At 37.0% G+C, this 22,702-nt stretch overlaps 1 protein-coding gene and 2 long non-coding RNA genes across 11 annotated transcripts in view; 1 reads left to right on the top strand and 2 right to left on the bottom strand.

Moving 5' to 3' along the window:
• The window catches only part of LOC131677311 (inositol hexakisphosphate and diphosphoinositol-pentakisphosphate kinase), a 38,556-nt gene extending 31,616 nt beyond the window's left edge, over positions 1 to 6,940 (top strand). For 6 of the 8 annotated variants that reach the window (XM_058957065.1, XM_058957048.1, XM_058957074.1 and 3 more), the window contains exons 12-15: positions 1,798 to 2,013; positions 5,271 to 5,409; positions 5,480 to 5,753; positions 5,812 to 6,940. In XM_058957065.1, coding sequence (XP_058813048.1) covers positions 1,798 to 2,013; positions 5,271 to 5,409; positions 5,480 to 5,753; positions 5,812 to 6,828 — 1,646 coding nt within the window. In that variant the 3' untranslated portion in view covers positions 6,829 to 6,940. The remainder of the gene's footprint in view (positions 1 to 1,797; positions 2,014 to 5,270; positions 5,410 to 5,479; positions 5,754 to 5,811) is intronic. The other 2 variants (XM_058957106.1, XM_058957097.1) reach the window with 1 other exon arrangement.
• A 2,105-nt stretch (positions 6,941 to 9,045) lies between these two features.
• On the bottom strand, positions 9,046 to 13,433 carry LOC131677299 (uncharacterized). Its single transcript, XR_009303321.1, has 3 exons — positions 13,332 to 13,433; positions 11,350 to 13,267; positions 9,046 to 9,851 (listed from the first exon to the last, which is right to left on the bottom strand). It is a non-coding gene; the product is annotated as an uncharacterized LOC131677299 (long non-coding RNA).
• Positions 13,434 to 13,469: 36 nt separating this feature from the next.
• On the bottom strand, positions 13,470 to 22,455 carry LOC131677304 (uncharacterized). Of its 2 annotated transcripts, none has more exons than XR_009303323.1 (3): positions 22,118 to 22,455; positions 21,430 to 22,058; positions 13,470 to 13,527 (listed from the first exon to the last, which is right to left on the bottom strand). It is a non-coding gene; the product is annotated as an uncharacterized LOC131677304 (long non-coding RNA). The 2 variants fall into 2 exon arrangements; XR_009303324.1 differs by having other exon boundaries at positions 21,440 to 22,058.
• Between the last annotated feature and the right edge of the window lie 247 nt (positions 22,456 to 22,702).

The following is a 22,702-nucleotide window of genomic DNA, read 5'->3' as shown; positions in this document are numbered from 1 at the left end:
TCATCTCACCCAACGAGAAAAAAAACCTGGAGTTGCTTAGACTAAACAAAAAAGAGCTATGCACCATGACAGAACTACTTACCGGATACTGTCCGAGTAAATATCATTTAAAGAAAATTGGTAAGCTTAAAAACGATACACGCCGCGTTTGCGGATCTCAACGTGAAATATCTAAACATCTGATCTGCGAATGCAGTGCATTGATACAACGCAGACTACGAGTATTCGGAAAAGGAACACTGGAGCCTTTGATATTTGAACTGCAGATCCCAAACATGTAATAAGCTTCATACGACGTAGAGCTCCTAACTGGGAAGAGTTGTGTATCTCAATAACGACAATCACTCATCAATAGTCATAGTAGTTAGTACACTTAGATTAAGGGCGTCCCACAATAAATCTAAATACTGGTTGCAGTAGTTCGTCTTCAACAATAAAAATCTGGTAGCTATCTAGTATCGATCAATTTTTGTTACTCGATTGCATTGATTATGGGATAAGAATTTAAATTACACATGAAATTTTTAACTGCTTTGGTTAGTAACAAAACATTTTTTCCCCGGAAATATTATTTGGTGTATTGCCCAAGTTGTTTGTTAAAAGAACAGTACAAATTTCAAGTGTTTGGAATGATTATGCGTTGATTGAACAACAAATACATGCCATTCTATATTGTGGTACCTGAAAAGACACACATATTTTGTCAAATTTTCTTGTTGAAAAGACACACATATCTTTCGAACTGATCGTCAAAACTTCCTTACAATTCAAACATGCTCATTTACAACTCAAAAACTGCTTAAATTTACTAATTTAGTAAATTTTAATAAAGGAATTCAAAAATTGCTTGAGCTGTGAAAAGTTCTCGGTTTAAAGAAACCCGAGTATTGAAAATTTATAGCTTTCTAAAGAAGTTTCGTATGGCGTTTTTCGGGCATTGGATTGCGCTGGTTTTGCACCTTCTAGCAGAAGTGCAATCCACCGCTCTGGTGTTTTTCAATGCAAAACGAGAATGTCTCATAATTATCCCTTTTTTCTTAAATCAGGCTCGTCAAAAATCTGACAACTTTATTTACATTTCTTGATTTCTGTTGTAAACGGGTGGGTGTTATGATTAGTGTCACTGTCGTGCCCAACGGCGAGATGCAAAAGCAGTTCTGCACGCCAATTTCATTACTTGCAATTATTGGTGTAGTATATTGCTCGTTATTTATATTGATGTTTGATTATTCGCTATACTGGAGTGATAATGAGATCCATAAAATTAATTGGCCTAAGATTATTTCATAGATAGAATTTTTGATAAATTTGTGGAGTTCTAGTCGTAGTTTGATAGTATTAAAGATATCGAGCAAAAATTTATTATATTTGGTCCAAAATAGTGAAACCATTCGGCGACCGCGTTTAGCGGAAAGAGGGTTGTGGAGAGACGAGGTAGAGCATGAATAACATCTGTACATCTCGTCAGCAAACTTGAAATAAGCACCACATAAACAATTTTTAATTAATTATTTATGAATATTTGAACTAGGTTGTTTCGAAGGAAAACATAACACGAAGCGCAATTCGATTAAGCTATTCCATTATCCGTTTTGGTTTGTTCTATGTTCAATCTGTTACAGAATAGAATTACTACAAATTTAATGTTCAATTTCTAATTTCTCTAAATTTTTAAAAAACACATTCATCTATCACAACCCAATCCATATCTTTGCTACTCTAAAACAAATTAATCACACAATATGACCTGTAACTGCATCACCATCACCTCCCCTACCCTCTTCTATTCGGTTTAAGCGATTGAAGGATTTGGTGGTGTGCCTCCGATTCGTCCACTCGAGACGCTCCATAATGCACTCTCTCTGCGGCAGTTGGATCATTTTCTGGAGAAAATGACCACCGGACCACTGTTCAAGACGCCAGCATCGTCTCCCCCGAAATATCCGTCGACACCACTTCCGACCCCGACACCGAGCCCAGCGGTGCCCGACCGACCAGTATTGCCTCTGGCGAGTAAGTAATAGACCTGGTATGTGTTACCAGTATTTTATACGTGTCGCCATATATCTATTCTGCTACAGTAATCCAGTTTAGTTCAACTATTTTCCAATCTACTATTCATGTTCTAAGATTTGAACGGTATTTATGAGTAGTTTGTTAAAGCTGAAAGCTGTAGTTGTCGCAATGAGTAGTTTATTTTCAACGCTTGGTGGAAGTGTTATGATGAGTACGTTTTCAATGTTCATGGACGTAGGACTCTAGAAAATTACTATACGTACGGAGTCATGTCAGTTTTAATATCTAGAGATTTATAATTTTTTCCGCGATACGCTGCAGATTTATCTATTTTTCTATTTAGTAAATAAAAAATAATTATTTATTTCTGTAGATATAGTTCATAATTATTCCTTGCCGATAACTCATGATACACGAATCAAACGCGCTTTTTCGTGTTTGATATTCTCATTGAATGAAATATATGCTATCGCACAAGAACTTATAGTAGTTTTTCTATTCTACGTTATTTTCATGCTTTTAAGAATCAAATGTAATTAACTCGACATCATCCGCAATTCATTTTAAAATTCACCCATTTTGTTTTACCGTACCGTACACTTCTGAATAAAACCAAATTATCCTTTGTCGTATCAAGATGTTGTCCCCGGGTGGTTAATCGGATCAGCCTATCAAGGCATGTAGCAAACGGAGAAAACCGTGTAAAATTTATTAAGGGGTTACCTCACTGCAGGGCACGTAAAAATAGCCATATTTCGGAAATATTTCTTGATGCAATGAAAAGATGAATAGGGATCGAAATGGAATTTATAATACTAGTTTTGATGCACAAAAAATAAATAATTTTCAAGTACTGCCAACACAAGATGGCAACATTTTCCCGCTCAAAATAAACTTAACCAATTACATATATCGAGGACAACTAATCAACGATTCATGTAGCTGAGGATGAGCGCGGAGTGGGTCGATTGAAGCATGTTGATGCGAAACAAATATTCGTACGTGGAGAGAGTTAGCAAGGACGCGTTGAGTTGAGGTATGTTCTAATGGGCCGAGCAGTTGGCAGATGTAATAACCAAGGGTCTGCCCGCTAGGATTTTCCAGAAACATCAAGCAAATCTAGGGATGATGAATTTCGCAAATTGAGCGGGGTTGTTCGAAATGTCAATTTCCTATCCCTTACACTACAAATGAAGATTTTTTTTTCAATAGATCCAATCTACAAATGAGAGCCCTCTTTTTTCCTTTTCTCTTTCGATTATTACTGCGAAACCATAACACTTTAAACATTTCAGTATGTTACGAAAGACCAAGGTTTTTACTAACTTATTATGCATACAGTTGAAGGGAAATTAGAAAGGTGACCGAGTAATTCGCGGAAGAGAAAGTAATCAAAGAGAGGCTCTCTTTTGCAGATTAGACCTATTGAAAAAATGTCTTCAAATCCTCCATATGACCCCTCAACGGTAAACTGTCATTCCATACCGTAAGCCTACAATTTTGTCATTCGTAACTTATACTTACAAGAGATAATTATATATCGTTCGTTCAACCAAGTCGTTGGTTTTCGTTTATTTAATTCCGTTACCACATTCACATTAAAATACACCTCCTCGACATGCATTTTCTCCTGTAACGTTATAACGTATTAGGCAATCCATTAGATATTTGTTTGACAATTCAGCGGTGGGTTCTGTCAACAAGTATACTCCTGCGAACAGAAAAACTCGTCCGACAAACAACTTTGTTAGTCCGATTCGTTTGATGTTGGATCGAACCAACGATATTGTCGGACGTCGCACCCCTCGGAGTAACGTCAAAATATGTAAAGAAGAAATAATCAGCTGATCAGAAACGTCTCATGGATTGCCCAATTATATTCAAAAAAATCAGCGTTGTGAGGGATTGTTATTGTTAATTTTATAATCTTCGATTTTAAATTATCATTCAAATGATTTGATTTTATTGAATATAAAGCATTAATGTTCCAAAATGCAATATAAATAGACGAACAATGCTTTCTTCATTTATTCAATCCTATTGGAATGTTTTGACTGCATCTTGTTTTAATAGCAGTGCTACCTCTTCATTGCTGAAACTTTACTTACGATAAGCGCATTTTAAATTCAATATTCATTTTGGACACCCGCAGTGAAGTCTAATATTCCAATCATCGTACACGCAGAATTTTATTTATGCAGCGATAGCATACTTTTCTATCTGCCTCTCGTTTCTTCTGCTGTAAATTTTATGCATTGGGCATATTCGGTCTATCCACTCATTGAATGCTTACTAGAAGTATATGCATGAAAAGGCATAAAAATCACAAATTCATTACTCTACCGATATCGCAAAATGTTTGAAGATTTGGCACACCTCGTTCATCATGTGTTTGTGCCTCGCAAGTGTTTTTCTATTTTTCAGCTTGAATACACTATTCTTCTATCAACCAAGTATTCGATGATCTATCTCCATGCCTTACGTATAGGTCAACAAGAGGTACAAGCGATTTAAAGCAGTTTTAGGCTACGCAAGTTTGGTTGACTGTAGAAACCGTCGAAAATCTTATTCGATATATGGACCATCTGGTTCCGTACCTCTCGAAGTCAACATCATTTGCATTGTCTCCTTCTCCATCTGCACTATTTAGTTTGTCTTGGCAAAGCTATTTGTTTATCATATTCACTTTTTAAAGGCAACAAAGATCTATTGATTTGCGGTCAAAGTGCATGAGTTTTTGTGATAGCTATTACGTTATATTGTACCTTTCAGCGAATAGTATGTATCACCGTTATGATTATGATCATTCCTGTGTAGTACGAATCAACTTTATCAGTTTTGTCAATAGTTTAAAAAACGAACAGGGTATATTTACCAAACCGAAAGCATTTAATCTTTCTTCCAAATAAATCGTCTTATAAAACATCTGCGCGTCTTTCTATGCAAGCTTGTTAACTGTCCGGAATATAAAAAAACACAACGATAATAACATCCATATACATCTCCGAGCGTCATTCACAAAGGGACAATATAATCTTTTGGATTTTTTCATCCAATTATCATTTCCATTTCACAATACAACACGCATTAATTTTAAAATCCTAATATACTGCATATTATCTTTATGTTGGCTCTGGATGTTCCTTTTGTAGTTCGTCATAAGTTGAATGTTTCGTTCATATATCCAACATACATAGACAAAACGTTCCTTTTTCATTCTTATCGATAAACCTGTACCGTCCACCCTCTGAAAGATTGGAGTGGCCAATCGAGTATGACTAGTAGTATCAGCGCCATATCCAGCGGTGGACCATCATCTCCAAATTATAGCGATCTCTTCTCTCGTGGCTGTCCGAGTAGCGACATGTCGGCCAGCATTACAAGTACGGATGGGTAAATCGCATTAGCAAGCTCAGGTTGAAAACAGTCTTTATTTGTGGTCTATTTTGTTTCATACCACCAGAAGCATCGCACTAGTAGCGGGAGGAGGCAACCGAGACAATTTGCCGCAAATTTTCCCTATTATCGATAACGATCTGAACGTATTGGGATCGCACTTCAACTATGATCAGTTAGCTGCTAGCATTAGTTTGGAAAGTCCAGCTAAAATTCCACCTGTTAGCAAAGATGCCACTCTTGATATCAGCGGGGATCTAACTCCTATCAGCACCTGTTCAGATTGGGAATTCAACACCAATGATGCTACGAGGGGTTCTACAAATACCAACTATGATTTGGTTAGTATCTGTTGGGTTTGCAGGACGCATTTTGTTCATCATATAAACTTTTTTACAGACCAATGAGGAGGATGACGAAGATGCTACAATTTCAACCGACACGTGCTTGAGTACAGGAGACCTAGCAGTAACTAGCGCAAGCGACGATACAGAGACAATAGCAAATCTTAACCTAACCTTAGGGTCAACTAATAGTGGAAAACAGCTTCAAAAGGAGTTCTTGTTCGATATAAAAAATGTCCGACATGAGCTAAGCAACTTAAAAAGTGACATTCCTCCCCCTCCAGCTTCAGCACCACCAACCGGTCCAGGACCATTTTCAGGTGGAGCAATACCAAAGATAGAAAACCAACATCGTAGTAATCGCATCCAGAAACAAATAAGTTTGTATGAGAAAGATTCTCGAACAGAAGCGAAGAATTTTTCCCACGAATCGCATAAGTTTACTGATCGCGCTTCCGGAGTTTTGAAGCACGCTAATTCTTACGAGCAACAGCCCAACCGGATGCATATGTCTTTTGATGAACTGCAGAAAGATATTCCAAATATTGAAAAAAACTTAGCTAGTAAGTTTGAATTAGAACCAGAAAAATGTTCGAAGACTAATAAATGCATGGTTGCCCGTTTGAACAATGCGCCTACTCCGGGAGCATTGGTGATACGAGAGAGCTTTATTGAACCTCCACGTATCACAAGGGTTACCAAAAGTTTTCATGGCAAAACCGACTATCATCAATTGCAAATCAATGATATTGCAAGAAGAGCTAGTGACGTTGTAAGGCCATCGTCTTCAGCACTGGTTCTTCCACCTGTGACAGTACCACAGTCATGTGGGCACGATTTAGCTAATAAATATAACAAGAATAAAGTGAGACAGGATATAAGTACTGCTTCTAGTGAAGCAACCAATCGAATCGGATCAGGCAGATTTACGACGTCAATTGTACAGGAGACAACAGGTGTTACAGAAAATGTGAATCAAACTGAGACAAGAGTCGTGACAAACATTGTGCAGTCAGAGGAAGACGCAAACGATGCAAGTTTCAGTGGTGCTAGGGAATTTGGAAAGAAATGAGGATAACCGATACGGCAAACAGAGCTACAGCAACATTACTAAGAGTATTATATGTTTGTTAAATTAGAATATTAAATTAAAAAGATACTATTTCGTTTCATAAGTTTACAAAGACGCTTTGATTACATGAAAATATGAGAAATAACATGTTTTCGGCAAGAACTTGGGTCAGGAAAGGATAATAATTCATGAAAGGAGATGAGAGGAGAGCCAGTATTGCTTCACTTTTACCGTATTCTTTAATAGTTGAATGATCTGCTTCTGCTGGGTGCTAAATGGTGAATATCGTTTATTGTGAAATCAAATATTTCAAAAACAAAAATGAATAATTAGGAGCCATCTGAACATTGCATAAATTAATATTGTTAAAATAGTATGCAATTTAGAGGGAACTTTGCTATCTGCAGCGAAATTTGCGCTACCTTTGCTAATCTTAGATCAGCGAACGAGATGGCCTCCTGGCGAAACGTTGTCAAGATACTCTCATTGAAAAAAATCTATTCTAGTTCGTGTTTTTCTATCACGCATAATTGTAAACATCTGGATGACACAGCCACCTGTTTGCATGGAATCTACGGCCTACGCATGAGTTCCCTGCGTATATGAATAGTGCGATGATAAAACTAGAATCCATGAAATAACGACCCAGTTGCGCTTTTGCAGTAATACTGAAAAAAGCCATCCCTTATTCCACTGTCCCAGAGAATACTATGAACGGTTTAGAAATTCTACAAGCATGACATAAAAACGATGGTCATTTTCTCCTTCTAGTCACAAATCAAACTAATGGTTTCCATATGCAAAATCCTAAGGAATTCTTATGGATTTCAATAGTTTATTTATCTCAGTGGAAGCTTACCGCAGTCATGTGTGTTTACAACAAATAAATACCTACTAAAATAATTATTGTCAATGGGCGGATAAAGTACTGGAATCAACACAGCGGGGAAAAAAGGCCAGCAGGAAAAACGATCGCTGCGCCACCTACATGTCAAAAATTACACTACGAAGCCACGCCTTTTCCCGCTAACTTCACACATTCTAGCAGGAAAAAATAATATACGCTCCGCCTTTTCCCGCTAACTTCACACATTCTAGCAGGAAAAAGTAATATATGCTCCGCCTTTTCCCGCTAACTTCACACATTCTAGCAGGAAAAAGTAATATATGCCCCGCCTTTTTCTGCTAACTTTACACAATCTAGCAAGGAAAACAACAGTATGGCCCGCCTTTACCTGCTAACTTCACACAATCTAGCAAGAAAAGCAAACAAGGGCCCGCCTTTTCCTGCCAACTTGGCAGGAAAAATTGTACAGATATCGCAAGGGTTTCTGCCAACTTTATATTATAACAGAAAGAAATTTTTGCCATGCCTTTTCCTGTTGACTCTTTATTTTCCTTTTATCAGGAAATTAAAATATCAATTCAGTAACAATAGAAAAAAATTGGTCATGCACCACCCTTTTATTCTAAACATTTAATAAGCGTTACGACTGATTTTTCGAAAGTATTTGGTTTGTAAACTCCCGCCATTTGATTTTATTGTTATTAAGAATACCTGACATATTCGATTTCAATAGCAATGTAATGCAAAATAGGGCATTTGATGTTTTTGAGAGATTCGAAATTTTAGCATTCCAGAATTAAATAATAAGAAAGCAACGAAGGCAACCTGATCAATCCATCGATCCCTTATCGAAAATATATACATCATAATATGTTGGCGTTTTATTCCTGCTAGTATTCCGGCGTTAAGTCAGACCGGACTAAGTGACAATGTATTGATTTCTAGAAAAACGAGCTTAAAGTTTGAATCGCAGCATCCTTTACGTTATGATTGGAAATTAATTTTTGCCATAATTCTTGCTTCTTGTTACATATTACATATTTGGCATAAGTCGAATGTAGCTGAAGAAACTTAGTCCACAGACTTAGTTCGGTCTGACTTAACACCGACCAATTTAGCACTAAGGAGTTAGTTTCATGATACATATACATTTTGACCATGTGTGGGCAAATATGTTCATGAACAGATTAGTTAGAGAAACTAACTACTTCCTTTCTCTTTGAGTATGCATGTCATAAAAAATTGAATGCAAATTTGCTCGAAGATTTTGATTTGACAATACTTTATTATTTGAAAATTTAAATTAGTATCTAGTTATACAATTTTCTTTGTAATTTGAATACCTAATCTAAAAACATAAGTTGCGTGTCGTATTATTTATATACCTCACAGTAACCCGTTTAAAAAAAATCGGCCAGCATCTCCATTACATTCTTTCTTTTTCTACAACTATTGTATTGTTCTGTACACTACGAGTATGATGCTGGTGCTGACTGAGTATTCCGTTGAATGAGGTGCCCTGCCGTGTATAGTCTTGATAAAGAAGTCTATGTTTGTCGCTACATACATTACATGTTTAGGCATTGCAACAATGCGATTACACTAGAAATAAGAATTAATTTCCCTGCAGTTTGTGTAGTTTTATAAGATCAATAAGATATACATACACAAGAAACGTAGCGATTACATTCTTTTAACTTATAGACCCGCAGGCTGTGCTCGTAGAGTAAGGCACTATTTACACCTATCCGATACCGTGTACGGACACCAATATTCGTTTACACACTTGTGAATGCTTGCATATAAAATATATGAAAGAATATTTGTGTCCGTGCATGGTACTGAGCATTCATTGAATCGGATCGGAAATACGTAAATTTATTCTCGCAAGTAATTGAACTTTTCGTCAGTATTATTTCAGTATTTTTTCTGTATATCGGTGCTAAAGTTATCGAAATTAAAATATGTGAGAGATTTTGAAGAACTATTCAAGCTATTCATCAATGATGGATGTTTCAAGACACCGATTGACACCATCGGCTTCTCATATCCACAACACGCGTTAAAACTTTGTTGGTTGTTCGAAGTTTCTCCCACTTCTTCCGTTACTCGGTACATTATAAAAATTTATTGGCACTTGTTGAACGTTTCTCCCATCCCTGATGTCCAGCAATACCTGCAATTTAAACAAATATAAATACATTTATTTAAAATAAATGGACACGTTTTCACAGTACTACGATCATTTATTACAACCCAGTCGCCGCGTCCTGGAAGGTAATTAACTGAAGATTACATAGCAAACATTTCCTGCGACGCTACGCCAGAGCTTAGCTTGAACACAAGGGCAGGAATAGCGAAATTAACTGGTACCCTCTCGGTTTCAGCCGGATAAAACTCGTTTTATCTCGATTCTCCGATTTTCCACTAAGATTTCCTTATTACCACAATGAGAAAGAATGCACCAGATAAATATTATTGAATCAAAGTGTCTTCCGATAAATTGCGTTTCAAACTCATCCAGAGCTAGAGTATTTCAATGTTTTATAATGTATTTAAAGTACATATTGACGGTAATTAAAATATTTTGCGTATTTAAAGTACGAAGTTGCTGTACTTAAAATCTTTTTTGTAATTAAAGTACAATAAATTTGATGCGTACTTTTTAAATATTTGCGGTATTTAATGTACTTTATGGTACTTAAAGTAACTAATTAGGTATTACTTTTAGCCCTGCGTCGTATTGGAGATTTAGTGCTTGCCCCTCGTTTCGGACATTACAACATTGGAAAATTTCTTAAGGTTCAAGCTACCTTTTTTTAGCATGTGTTAGATTTGAACGCTGGGTAGTATGGGTAGGAAAAATTGTGTTCAGCTTTGCCGACGGATTATTCATTTAAACCTCTTCAAAACTCCAAAAAAATAATATCAGCCGATTTATTAGATCACAACGATTCAAATCATACAAAATAGTTGCTGGAAAAACTATCGGTTTAGCTAAATGGTGCTTTTGGAAAAGTGGCTGTGATTTTTTGTCACACTACCACACTGTGCTGGGGTACGCAACAAAACTGCGCAATGAAAAAACCACAGCCACTTTTTCAAAAGCACCATTCAGCTAAGCCGATGGTTTTTCCAGCAGGTATTTTGCATGAATTGAATCGTGATGATCTAATCAATCGATTGATATTCTTCTTTTAGAGTTTTGAAAAGGTTTAAATGGGTAATCCGGTGGCAAAGCTGAACACAATTTTTCTTACGCATACTACCAAGCCTTGAGGTAACTTGAGCCTTAAGGGAAGGGGAGGGTTTCAGCGTGAAAAAAAACTTTTTTTGCGAATCGTTTTAGAATTTTGCGTGAAGCGAATTTATCAAAACTTTTGTACATCATAGTGTATCATTTCAATAACATGCTGTAATTTTTCCACGCAAAGTTCAAAAAAAAATCGCAAAAAGTGTTTTTTTGCACGCTGAAACCATTTGCACCCCCCTCCCCCCTTCATTAAAAATTACATAGTTAATTCTCTCGACTACGAGACGATGATTTGGCATCATCGGCCACTAAAAAGAATTTCTCCCATTGTGATAGATCAGATTGGTACACTTGGAATCGGTGCACAGTTCGGCCTCGAGAGGCGTATAATAGTATAGTGTTTGGCGTTTTATCTGCTTACCTTCGATTACCTCGACCAGCTTCATCATTATGTCTGACTCACGCATTCGTAGATTACCTCGAATTGAGTGCAGTTTCACCTGAACGTTTCGCAGTGGAACACGCCGTTAACTAACCGGACATTTGAGTATATCTCGCACGCTGATTGTCTCCTTGTTAGGGTAATCAACATAGAAAATTCGTACTTCCGCACGCACGGAAAAATACTCTTCGATGAGACTCTGTCATTAGAAACTGTTTTGTTGGAACAACGCAAGGTATGGAATATTTTTCTCGATATCGGAAAACTTTCGATGTTAACGAACGTAACATTTTCGCCATCGAGGATTCATTCAGCTGAAATTGTGGAAATTCGTGCAAAGTCGGACGGGTCAGTTCAAGTGGTGGATATATTTGGGTCGAAGTATCGAATTCGTTCGGATTAAACGAAACATTTCAGGACGCATTCATTTTGAGACAACCAGCACCAACTTCGTCACTAGTTTTATCCGTGTCAACTACTTCATCGTGTTCCGTGTTCGAGTCGAGTTCCTGCTTAACATCACCAAAGCTGTAAAAGTACTGCACCTTATTCAAATCGATTCCGGTAGCGTTGTCTCCGGAATGGTCGAACAGATCGTCCAGTTCTTGTCTACTAAAACGACCACGGTTATTGGAATGGATGTCCACACTTTCACTGTCACTTTCAGGGTCCAGTACAAATTGGCACCGATAAGCAACCGTCCTCCTTTTGGCTTTTTGTTGCCAAAAAGATTCATGTACGGGCCGTATAGATGATCAACAAACCGGCGTGTTTCTTTTCGACCTACTGTTGCTCTAGCAGGTACTCAGATAGGTCAATCGAAACCACTCTGGTCACCTTCAGGTAGCATGGCACTACCCTAGCAGTGTCTGTATCTACCTGAACCTGACACTGTTTGCCAACGATCAACGAATGCATCGTATTCAGAATGTCCGTTTTCCAAACCAAGTCCGTATCTATCGGCGCAACGTCGGTCAGCCGATACTTATTGACCAGTATCGAAATGCGGCCGCTAATCACATTCTTTCGCAGATGCTGCACGTCACACTCCATATTGCCATAGTCAACCAATTTGACCTTGTACCAGCAAGGACTGATCACCTTACGGATCACCGCCCGATAGAACTGGTCGCCAATGTGACTTAGCCAGACACGGTTCCCCGTTCGAGTAGAACTTATCTCTTGGAAGTTGCAGGTAGATGATACCATTGTTGTCTACATTGGTGGCTACACCTACGAAAATGGTCTTGTTGATTGGTTTCGTCGGCAACCACCGGTCGATCGGAATTGGTCGTCTTTGGGGTCTTCCTGATACGTATCACATGAACCGGAATAATTTAATTCCACGAGAGGTTCCTCCGTTTCAACATCCAGCGCATGGAATGACCGGCACTGAGTCATTCACGCTTCGACCATGAAGTGAGATGGAAAAACATTCAAACTTCTCGATGGCCACCTTGAATACGTGGATAACAGATAATGACCACGTTTCTTGATTTCCTGTCGGTCCAATGCAGGCTATGAAGAATCGGATGGCAGTCGGGAGAACCTGTTGCGAATCGGCTGGGATTGCGCACGTTAGAGTAATGTGTATTCATGATGTAAGCCTTATCGATCAGGAACATCGTGTAGTTACTGTCGTCAACAATCTCTATCACATGGGCTCGGTACCATCAGCAATTTATTCCATCATCCCACCTTCCAATTCGTTTTGTCATCCCCATCTTGTCGTCCATTCGATTCCGAATCTCCTCCTGCATCTGCGTAGAAAAATGATTAATTCCTGCTCATTTTTCACGACATACTTCTTAGTATATTTTACTCTGTATTCTTCGGTTGACTTATTTCGGTCTGGGTAAATAAGATAGTCCGGACATTTGGGGTAGCTCGGGCAATTCTAAAATGGTATTTTCCTGAATATTAGCTAATTTATACGCAATGAATTTGCGTTCCATACTTACCTGAATGAAATGCAAAATACATGGGTAGACTAAATCTTCCGGACTGACAGCACTTGAGATGTCCATCCATGCGAATTTAACGGACGATGCCCAGTACTCGGTAGCGAGTACCTTGGTCGAAGTCCCTGGCTACATTTGCTGTTCTCTATTATTTGCACCATGATAATCTGCAGATTGTAATGACAGAATGCAGCACCTGAAAGAATATTTAAAAGCTTGTTTTAATTCAACTAGTGGTGAAATTGAGCGACCAAAAATAAAAGTCGCAAGGACAGAACATGGTTTATAAAACCGCTTTAAGTATTTTAGATGTATAAAAATCGGAAACAAATTTCATGCGCAAAAATCGGACAATAATAATTATCCTTTAGCATCGCTTAAAAAATTCTCAACCACAAAATTCGGCAAGGATGAACGTTCAATATGAAAACTGGTTAAAAATGAATACCTACGTCGTGCGCAGAAGTATCCGTACATTGAAGATTAAAAATTGGCTAAAAAAATATCGGATTTTTTTTTCGGTTTTTATGCTGACTCTTACAGAGAAGAGTCGCAGTCCGATTTTTATGCTTGAAGTTTTTATCCGGGTTTTATATTCCCATATATCTGAAGCGGGTTTTACAAAGTGTGTTCTATTCTTGCTTCTTATTGTTCTCTTATTTTCGGTCGCTCTTTTGTGCCTTTCTCATTTATCCAAACTATGATTCAACAGCTGGAGGGCTGGAAAAATAACCAAAAATCGAAAATCATCAGTGATAATCATGCTGAGCTATGATCACAGCCATAAAAACAGAGATTTTTTATAAAGTGCGAGCAAAAAATCCCAATATCACCGCATGTGACCACGTGATAAAAATTTTATTATCAGGATCATGAAGTTGAGAAAATCAGGCACGATAGAAACGATGCTAAATCGAAATTGATGGAACTATACATTGTTATTGAAAGAACTTATTAAAATGATTTAGCCAAGAGATTTTGAGAGTGAGAGCGATCCAGCACACAAATCGAAATGCAAAACAATCGAAATGCTAACGTTTTCAACTTCTCGGGGAAGTGTTTTATATTGAAGGGAAAGTTTTTGGCAATTTTAAATCACGGTGCACAGTGTTTCCAAAGTGGCAAAAACTCGATCGAAATTGTTTTGACCATGAAAAAACGATTTCTTAGCTATAGTGTCTTCAGCAAAGTTTATTTATAAAATGTTTCCCATTTAAAAAAATATTAGTTTGACGATTAATCCCCCTAAAGCTGAGAAGCAAATTTTTGTTTAGTCATTTATGAAAATAAAATAAAAGTATTCAGCAAAGTTGTAAAGAATATCATAAGCAATAACTTTTCTGAATAGACTATGTATCTATCTGTCCAATTTAATAGATTTTTTTGGAGTTTCCTATGGTATACCTGAAAATTACTTTTTTCTAAATAACCTTTCCTGGTGATTTTATAGTACTTCATAATGTTCTAAAATTTTGTTCTGCATAAGAAAACACACAAATTTTGTAAGGCAAGTTTATTTCTATGTCTTACATTTTTGGAGTTATCGAATGTTTTAGCGCCCAAAAAACACCATTTTGGCATGGAATTTCAAACTGAAAATTTCCGCGCCAACCCTATCAAATCCAAGGATAACCATTAGTCGCATCTCGCATGCTAAAACATATATTCAGAAAGCGACTATAATTCTATGATGAGGCCATTCATAAATTACACTGCACATTTCAGGGTAAAAGGATGGAGTGTGAAGCATGTTGTTACATTGTGAATAGAGGAAGGGGGGGGGGGGGCTGAAACATACACTCAATCAAAAAATATAGCTATCTTCATAAGAATATCGTATAAATTTTAGCCACAAGTGGCACCTATGTAAACCATAAGATTATCTTATGAAACGGCATTCATTTGGTCAAATCGGTTTGCTATGATTTAATTTTTCATAAAGCATCTTTGTTTATGAATAAACAATATGATACATTTCTCTTATGTTTATGATAACCATAAGACGCTCGCATGAAACTCAACGGACTAGCATATGCAATATCTTATAAAATATTAAGGTAATAATAAAAAAAACGTATATTTTCATATAAATCATATGAAAATATATTTTTGTCACGTTTCTGTGCATCATAATATAAATGTTATGAATTTCGCTATACGTTTTGCTTGAGTGTATGATATATGTACACCCAATGCCGGTGTAGGTCCCCAAAATCCTTATTCACGGGGCCAAAGTGATTTCGATCACGTTTTTGCCACTTTAGAAACACTGTGCACCCTGTGGACGGTGGACCCCCTCTGCGCATTGAAAATATTCAAAACTACCGTCGTGCGGGGCTTCTTTGCGCACTTTTTATCAACTTTTCAATTTTGGCGAATTATAACTCCTTTATTAATCAATGGATTTGTATCATATCAGCACAGATTTATCGTCATCGTGTATGTATTATTTATGCCAAATATGAGCAGAATTGGGTTACACATAAAAAAGTTCAAAAATATTTTTTTGTGGACTAGCTGGCGGCTACTTCGCACACTTCTTGAATTCGATATAAAATAAAAATTAACCAGTTTTATTTACTCTCATTGAAATATAATTGATTTATACTGATATCAGAGGCTCTTTCAACAATAAAGCATCACGCATTTTCTAAAATAAGAGATTCATTTTAATTTAACATTTACAATGTTACTTGTCAGAAAAACTTGAGTGGGTTGAGACTGCATATTGTTTTTCGTGTAGAAAAAAGGAAAATGATGAAAAATGGCAATATCAGTTTATTTCTAGTATGTCAGAATAGGTTTTTAAGAGCATTTAAAGATTTTTTGAATTATCAATTATAAAAATAGCCAGGTGGAATTGAAAATTTCGCAAAATAAAAAAGGTGAAATAAGGGACTATTTATGACGTATATTTGAGCGCTAATTTGATGGCGTAATTAGTACACAAGGTCACGTTCTCAAGTTATGCACTTTGCATGTCAAAAATTCTGAAATAAAGGCTCGAAACCAATTTTTTACGGCCCAGATCGCATTATTTCGATCGAAATTATACAACATAATACCACAGAGAACAGACGTCCATCTTCAGCATTCAACTTGTGTAAAATCTCTAACGGTTTCGAAGGTAGTTTGGATATCTAAACCAGGTGCGCTACTGTCGTCATGTTTTTTTGTGGCTGAGTTCGACAGAATTGATAGCGGTTATTCCTCTACCCAGTCAAACTAGTCCGGAACCGATTCGGACTTCAAGCATGAATTCCAGCTCAAATTCGTCAACCGATAGAGTCGGAATTGGTTGTTTTCTATGAGCTAGATTCCATGATGAATCCATCAAGGATTTCGAACCGGTTCCGTAATCGATTTGACGGATATTTGGGATAGGTTGGTGTGGCGGCGCTAGTGTTTTTCGTATATTAATTCAAATGCTTACACACGTTTTTTAAATATTTTTGTTCGATCATGTATGTCTGTTCTCTGTGATAATACAGAGCATCTCCTGAAAAAAACAATTTTGGTAATTAATTCTCTTGGACATAACTACGGAGAATAAACTCAAAACATTATTTAGAGGCTTGGTATATTCCGTAAAGTTGTTGATAATGATATCAAAAACAACTTTTTTGAAGACACAAAAATCTTCAAATGCTTATAAAAACCGATCCTTACATACTAGAAACAAACGGAAAACGCCATTTTTCATCTTTTTGGCTTTCTCATATAAAGAAAGGCTATGCAATCACTGTAAAAATCGACTTTTTAACCGAGGCCAGGAGGGTCGAGTGTCATATACCATTCGATTCAATTCGTCGAGATCGGCATATGTCTGTGTGTGTATGTATGTGTGCATGTGTGTATGTGTGTGTGTCATTTAAACTCACACAATTTTCTCAGAGATGGCTGAACCGATTTTCGCAAACTTAGTTTCATCTGAAAGGTATAACGCTCCCATAAGCTGCTATTGAATTTATAGTTGATATGACTTCCGGTTCCGTAGTTACGGGTTGAAGAGTGCGGTCACACAGAAAATTCCCATATTAACTGGTACCACCATGATATTCAAATGATGTAAAACATTAAAATTGATGTAATATTACTCTAGTTTGCGGGTCTGCATCACTAATGATCAATCAAAGCAGCTTTGGTCACATTGGCCACATATGACGGTTCATGACGCCCCCGGGGAACCCGCCAAGTTCCTAAGCTAATATCACACCCATTCCCCAACGAATTCTCTGCCGATTTTTACAAATTTGATTTCAAATGAAAGATACAGTAATACCATTGACTGCTGCTGAATTTTATTCGGTTCTGACTCTTGCTTCCGGAGCTACAGTGGTATTAGTAAGGATACACTGGAATTTCCCATATAAATCGGTACAATCGTAATACCTCAGAGGCTAAAACTATTGAAATGGTCACCAAATTACTTCTAATCGCAGATCTAGATCACTGATTGCCAATCAAACAGTCTTTGAATATATTGTCCACTATCGACGATTCCGGAAGTCCAGGCATATTCCACAATTAATCACATCGGTTCTTCGGTGATGACTGAACCGATATTCTCAAACCAAGTCTCAGATGGAAGGCAAAATATGCAGTTGAGTATTGCGTCGCCGCCCCTCCCCCCCCCCCCCCGCCTTGCCCTTACACCTCCCTCCTTCATCACTCCCCTCCCCTTGGACCACCCTCACACCCGCATTTCCTTGATCCACCCCGTATACCGAAATAAGATGAAGGATTTCTGACGCATCCTCCACTCCCACTCTACTAACCCCCCATTCCCTTCACTTTCAAACCCATTCCACCAACATTTCAAAATATAATCACATGAAGATAGATAGAAAGGTTATGTAATTGCTCCAAAAACCGACTTTCTAACCGAAGCCCGGAGGGCCGAGTCTCATATAACATTCGGCTCAGTTCGCCGAGATCGCAAAATATCTGTGTGTATGTATGTATGTGCGGATTTGTTAACAAAATGTCCACATCGGTTTCTCGGAGATGGCTGAACCGATTTTTACAAACTAAGATTCAAATGAAAGGTATAATATTCCCATAGGTTGCTATTGAATTTCATTTTCAAACGACATCTTGTTCCGGATTACGAGTTGAAGAGTACGGTTACAAAACAAAATTTGTTGATTTGTCCACATCGGTTTTGTCGGAATTTTCTGAACCGATTTTGACAAACTTGATTTTAAATGAAAGGTCCATCAGCTGCTGTTGATTTTGTGTGGATCCGAGTTCTGGTTCCTGAATTACAGGGTGATACGTACGATCACGCAGCAAATCCCGATTCTAACGAATTCTGCGATGAATGTAAAAAGGTGAATTTTTTCCAAAATGTAAACACAACTGTTGAATTTGTAGATCTAGGTCCCCAACAGTCATTCAAAGTCTCTTTAGCCACACTGGCTACCATCGACGGATCCTGAAGTATCCAAATTCAGAATAACGGTTATATTGGTTTCTCGAAAATGGCTAGACCGATTTGATCAACTTGGTCTCAAATGAAAGGTGTTGCGTCCCCGGAAACTGATATTAAATTTCATCTCCATCCGACTTCCGGCTCCGGAGTTACGGGTTGTGGAGTGCGATCACATAGAAAACTCCGATTCAAACCGATACCGCGATGAAGTACCAAGTGTAATAAGAATGGAAGACATTTCCATAATTTTATATTGTACGAACCAGCTATTAAATCATAGTTTGGAGAAATGAGAAAGGCACAATTGCACCTCTAGGTGGATCAAACCAGGTTTTTTCAATTCAATATTACCGTGGCTGTTTTTTCTTTTGCAAAATTTTAGAACTCGAATATTGATTTCTTTTTTGTATATATAAGTCATGTATAATAAAATTGTAATGCATACATTTGAAAGCTTTTAATAAATATCAGCAACTAAAAAATTCTAGTGTTCATGATTGAAAAAGACACAATTGCACCGCTAGGTGGATTAAAACAGGTTTTTATTAAAAGCTTCTCCATGATCCAAATACACTGAAAAAGTTTCTTTTATGCCTTTAAAACGATAAGCATTAGACTTTTGACAATTTATGATGAGATAACGCGAATGACTTTTAAAAAGGATGTAATTACATGAATTAATTGTTTTTGTTGGAGCAAAATCCAAATATCTCGAAAACTATCGCATTTTGGAAGATATTTCTTAAATTCATTTGGATTTAAAATTTATTTTATTCTGTAAAAAATACAGTTTTGTATGTCAATTAGTATGAAATTTAAAAACATGTATAAAGTTATTGTTGGGAAAGCTTTTTTACTGATAATTTCTCCATCATGAAATTACATTTAAGATATTTCTTTTCTCTTTAGGTTTTTGTTGACAGAATATAAAAAATTAGAAAAAAGGTTTTTTTTTTGTAATTTGACTTTTTATCATATTTTTTTGTTTTTGTGATAAATGACACAAAAAGTTTTGCAGTGTATATTTTTTCATGCAGAAGTGTTCAGTACCTGTAATTCGTTCTCAGATAGTTTTACTGTATAAAATAGCGTAATCGAACAAACAAATTTTGAAATTATTGCAAGTAGAAACGACTACGCCCTTTTAACAAATTGCGCTTGAGTCAAAATAATCTTATTGATTGTGGAAAATGTTTAGTCTTCCATGCCGGCTAAGCCTGTAAAGTTTCATCGGAATCTAAGATGGTCGATCACAATTTTAGAGATTTTCGGACGGATCTTCGTGGAATTCCTCTATTGGTAACCCACTAACCGGTCATACACGTGTGCAAAATTTCCCTTCACCTAAATTCGCTGGTTCGGCCCCCGATTTTATCTACCCCCAACTTTGACGGCTTTTTGTGCTGATTTTGTCAGCCTCATATGAAAATATGTTTGATAGGCTCTAGCACTGTCAATGTCACTATCGGCTATTCCAAGCCTTCTACATTGGCATTCAAATGCAATATAGAAAGTGTATTCTCCCTAGTACGGCATAGTGGATTAGTTCTGAAATGTTTTATTTACTGTCGTTTAGCATCCGATCAGGCGATTAACAAAGCCACAAACACCTCCCTTCTAATCTATCATGATCTCAACATAAAGAGGTTGAAAATAAAGTTCACTAGCGCTGCCAGGGTCTATTCCAATAAAATTTGTCTAATTGAGTAGCCCTTGCCTTCCGCAACAAATTTGCCGAAAACATTTTTCCTAATTTATTAGACTTTTAAAATATTTCAGCAGTGCATAGCGTCCGAAACTAATCTGTCACCATCGGGTAGCTCTTGATCTCTCGAGCAACCTTGCTGAAGACAGTACCCCTCTAAATAATCACGATATTTGATAAAGGATATGTTGAATATTTGCATTTGCACTAATAGCGTCGTCTGATGAGACAATTTCGAGTTATTCTTTTCATCATCAAAAAGCTCTAGACTTGCTTGACAACTTTGGAAGAAACACCACCTTTCACTACAATCAGAATCCAGAATTATTTAGCACCCATTCTTGTTAAACCTTTTCAGTGATAGTCGTATTTACGACTGGAAACTCGACTTATTAATTCTCTCTTCATAGCACCCCTAGAGGAATAGTTCTCATCTATTTGGATATCCTTAATCCTAATATCTAAATTGTAGGTCCAAGTAATCATAACAACTTTGCAAAAGAACCGCAAGGACGAAATAATCGATCACTGTCCCAATCAGCCGAAATCCCGCAACCTATGGGATTCCGACTAGCCAATACCGCGCGGTAGAAATCCACGTAGTAGGAGACCCGGCTGTACTTACTAAAATAATTTGTGCAATAATGGGTTAAAGTTGCGGATCAGAAAAATGGTGAAGATTGTTAGCAGTTACTGATTCAACAAAAACCTAGTGTAAGAAATTCTTTTTTAGCTATCTTCTGACTGGGAGAATAAAACATGATAGGAAACGCTAAATTATCTCTTTGCATAGTTGTTTTTACATGGAAGACATTTAACGACACGCATTCCGATCGTTTGTGACCAATAATTACCAAATGCCGTTTTTGCTCGACTTCTAAATTGAATTAGGTTCGAAATAGCATCTGACTGTTTTGCCTCAAGCAAAAAACTGAAAAAAGAAATGGCATCAAACTTACCTTTACTCACTTTTTGTAGTAGCAGTTGCGAAGAAACTTTTCCGCCTTGATAACAGATGTTAGTTTAGAATAACACTGTAATCAAATCTATGTTGGATTCTCCATCCGCACCATAGCAGATGACACCATCGACAAAACTGTATAAAAAGTAGTTCAGCTCGTCCAGAAACTTATTCGCTGGAAACAATATCTTGTTCGGAACGGATATCGTGAAACATTTTCCAACGCCTTCCTAGTAGCCTTTACACTGTTCAATATTTATTAGCTTATGCAGCAAGCCAGTACGGGAATTAATATTATCTTGACTTTGTTTAACAATCAATTCTCACGATCAATTAAAATGGGCTGCATAACTTTTTCTCCCAAGTCGCTAGGATATTTTACCGGTTTATTGCATCTAGCACTGCATCCAAAATCCTTCCCTCGGGGCAATAAAGCATTCCAGTAAATCACGACTTGTTTGTCCAGTTCGCAAAAAACGTATGCAACATGTAAGTGCCAGTCCTATGCTACATTATTACGGAGAACGAGCTCTGCTCAAAGCGACGCCTTGTGGTTGAGTATATATAAACGAACTCAATCAACATTACATTGTAAAAACCGTATCGTTGTTGGTTTTAGTAGAATTTCTGGAAATAATTCACAAACAGTAATAAATATAGAAGTTTTTTAAGAGCATTCGTCTTACCTTATTCTTGAACCTTATTCCTTGTTCGTCAAATAATTGTTGACAATCCTCAACCGATGTTTTTTTCTTACCTGTTTACTAATCTAACGGAACCTAAAGTGATATGCCGACCACCAAAAATTACACACCATTATGAAGTTTTTTCCTGCTCACTTCACGAGCCTAGCAAGAAAAAAATAACTTTTTCTTATTTTGGTATTTAAGCTCCGCCTACTAACAGTTATGTGATTCCATTTTGTTGTTTTTCCCCACTCACTTCACAAACCTAGCAGGAATTTTTTTTTCTTTTTTTCAAGCTCTCGTTTTTTCCTGCTAACTTCACACTTTTGTTTACAAAATTGACATGCAGATGGCGCGACAGTAGAATTTTCCTGCTCTTTTTTTCCCGCGCGTTTGACCGAAGTGGATAAAGTGAAAACATTTCAGACGACACGAAGCCAATATTTTAATTCCGATATTTTCAATATTAACATTCTTTAGGTGTTGGGGTCAACATGACCCCAAATGAACTTTCAAAATGCGATAACTTTGCACCTAGAAATCTAGATTTTTTAAATTTTTTTTAAATGGCGCACCTCGCACCCC

This window comes from Topomyia yanbarensis, chromosome 1 (assembly GCF_030247195.1).
Source record: "Topomyia yanbarensis strain Yona2022 chromosome 1, ASM3024719v1, whole genome shotgun sequence".
Lineage (NCBI taxonomy): Eukaryota > Metazoa > Arthropoda > Insecta > Diptera > Culicidae > Topomyia > Topomyia yanbarensis.
The sequence above is the reverse complement of the archived record's forward strand: the minus strand, read 5'-3'. Positions and strand labels throughout refer to the sequence as shown.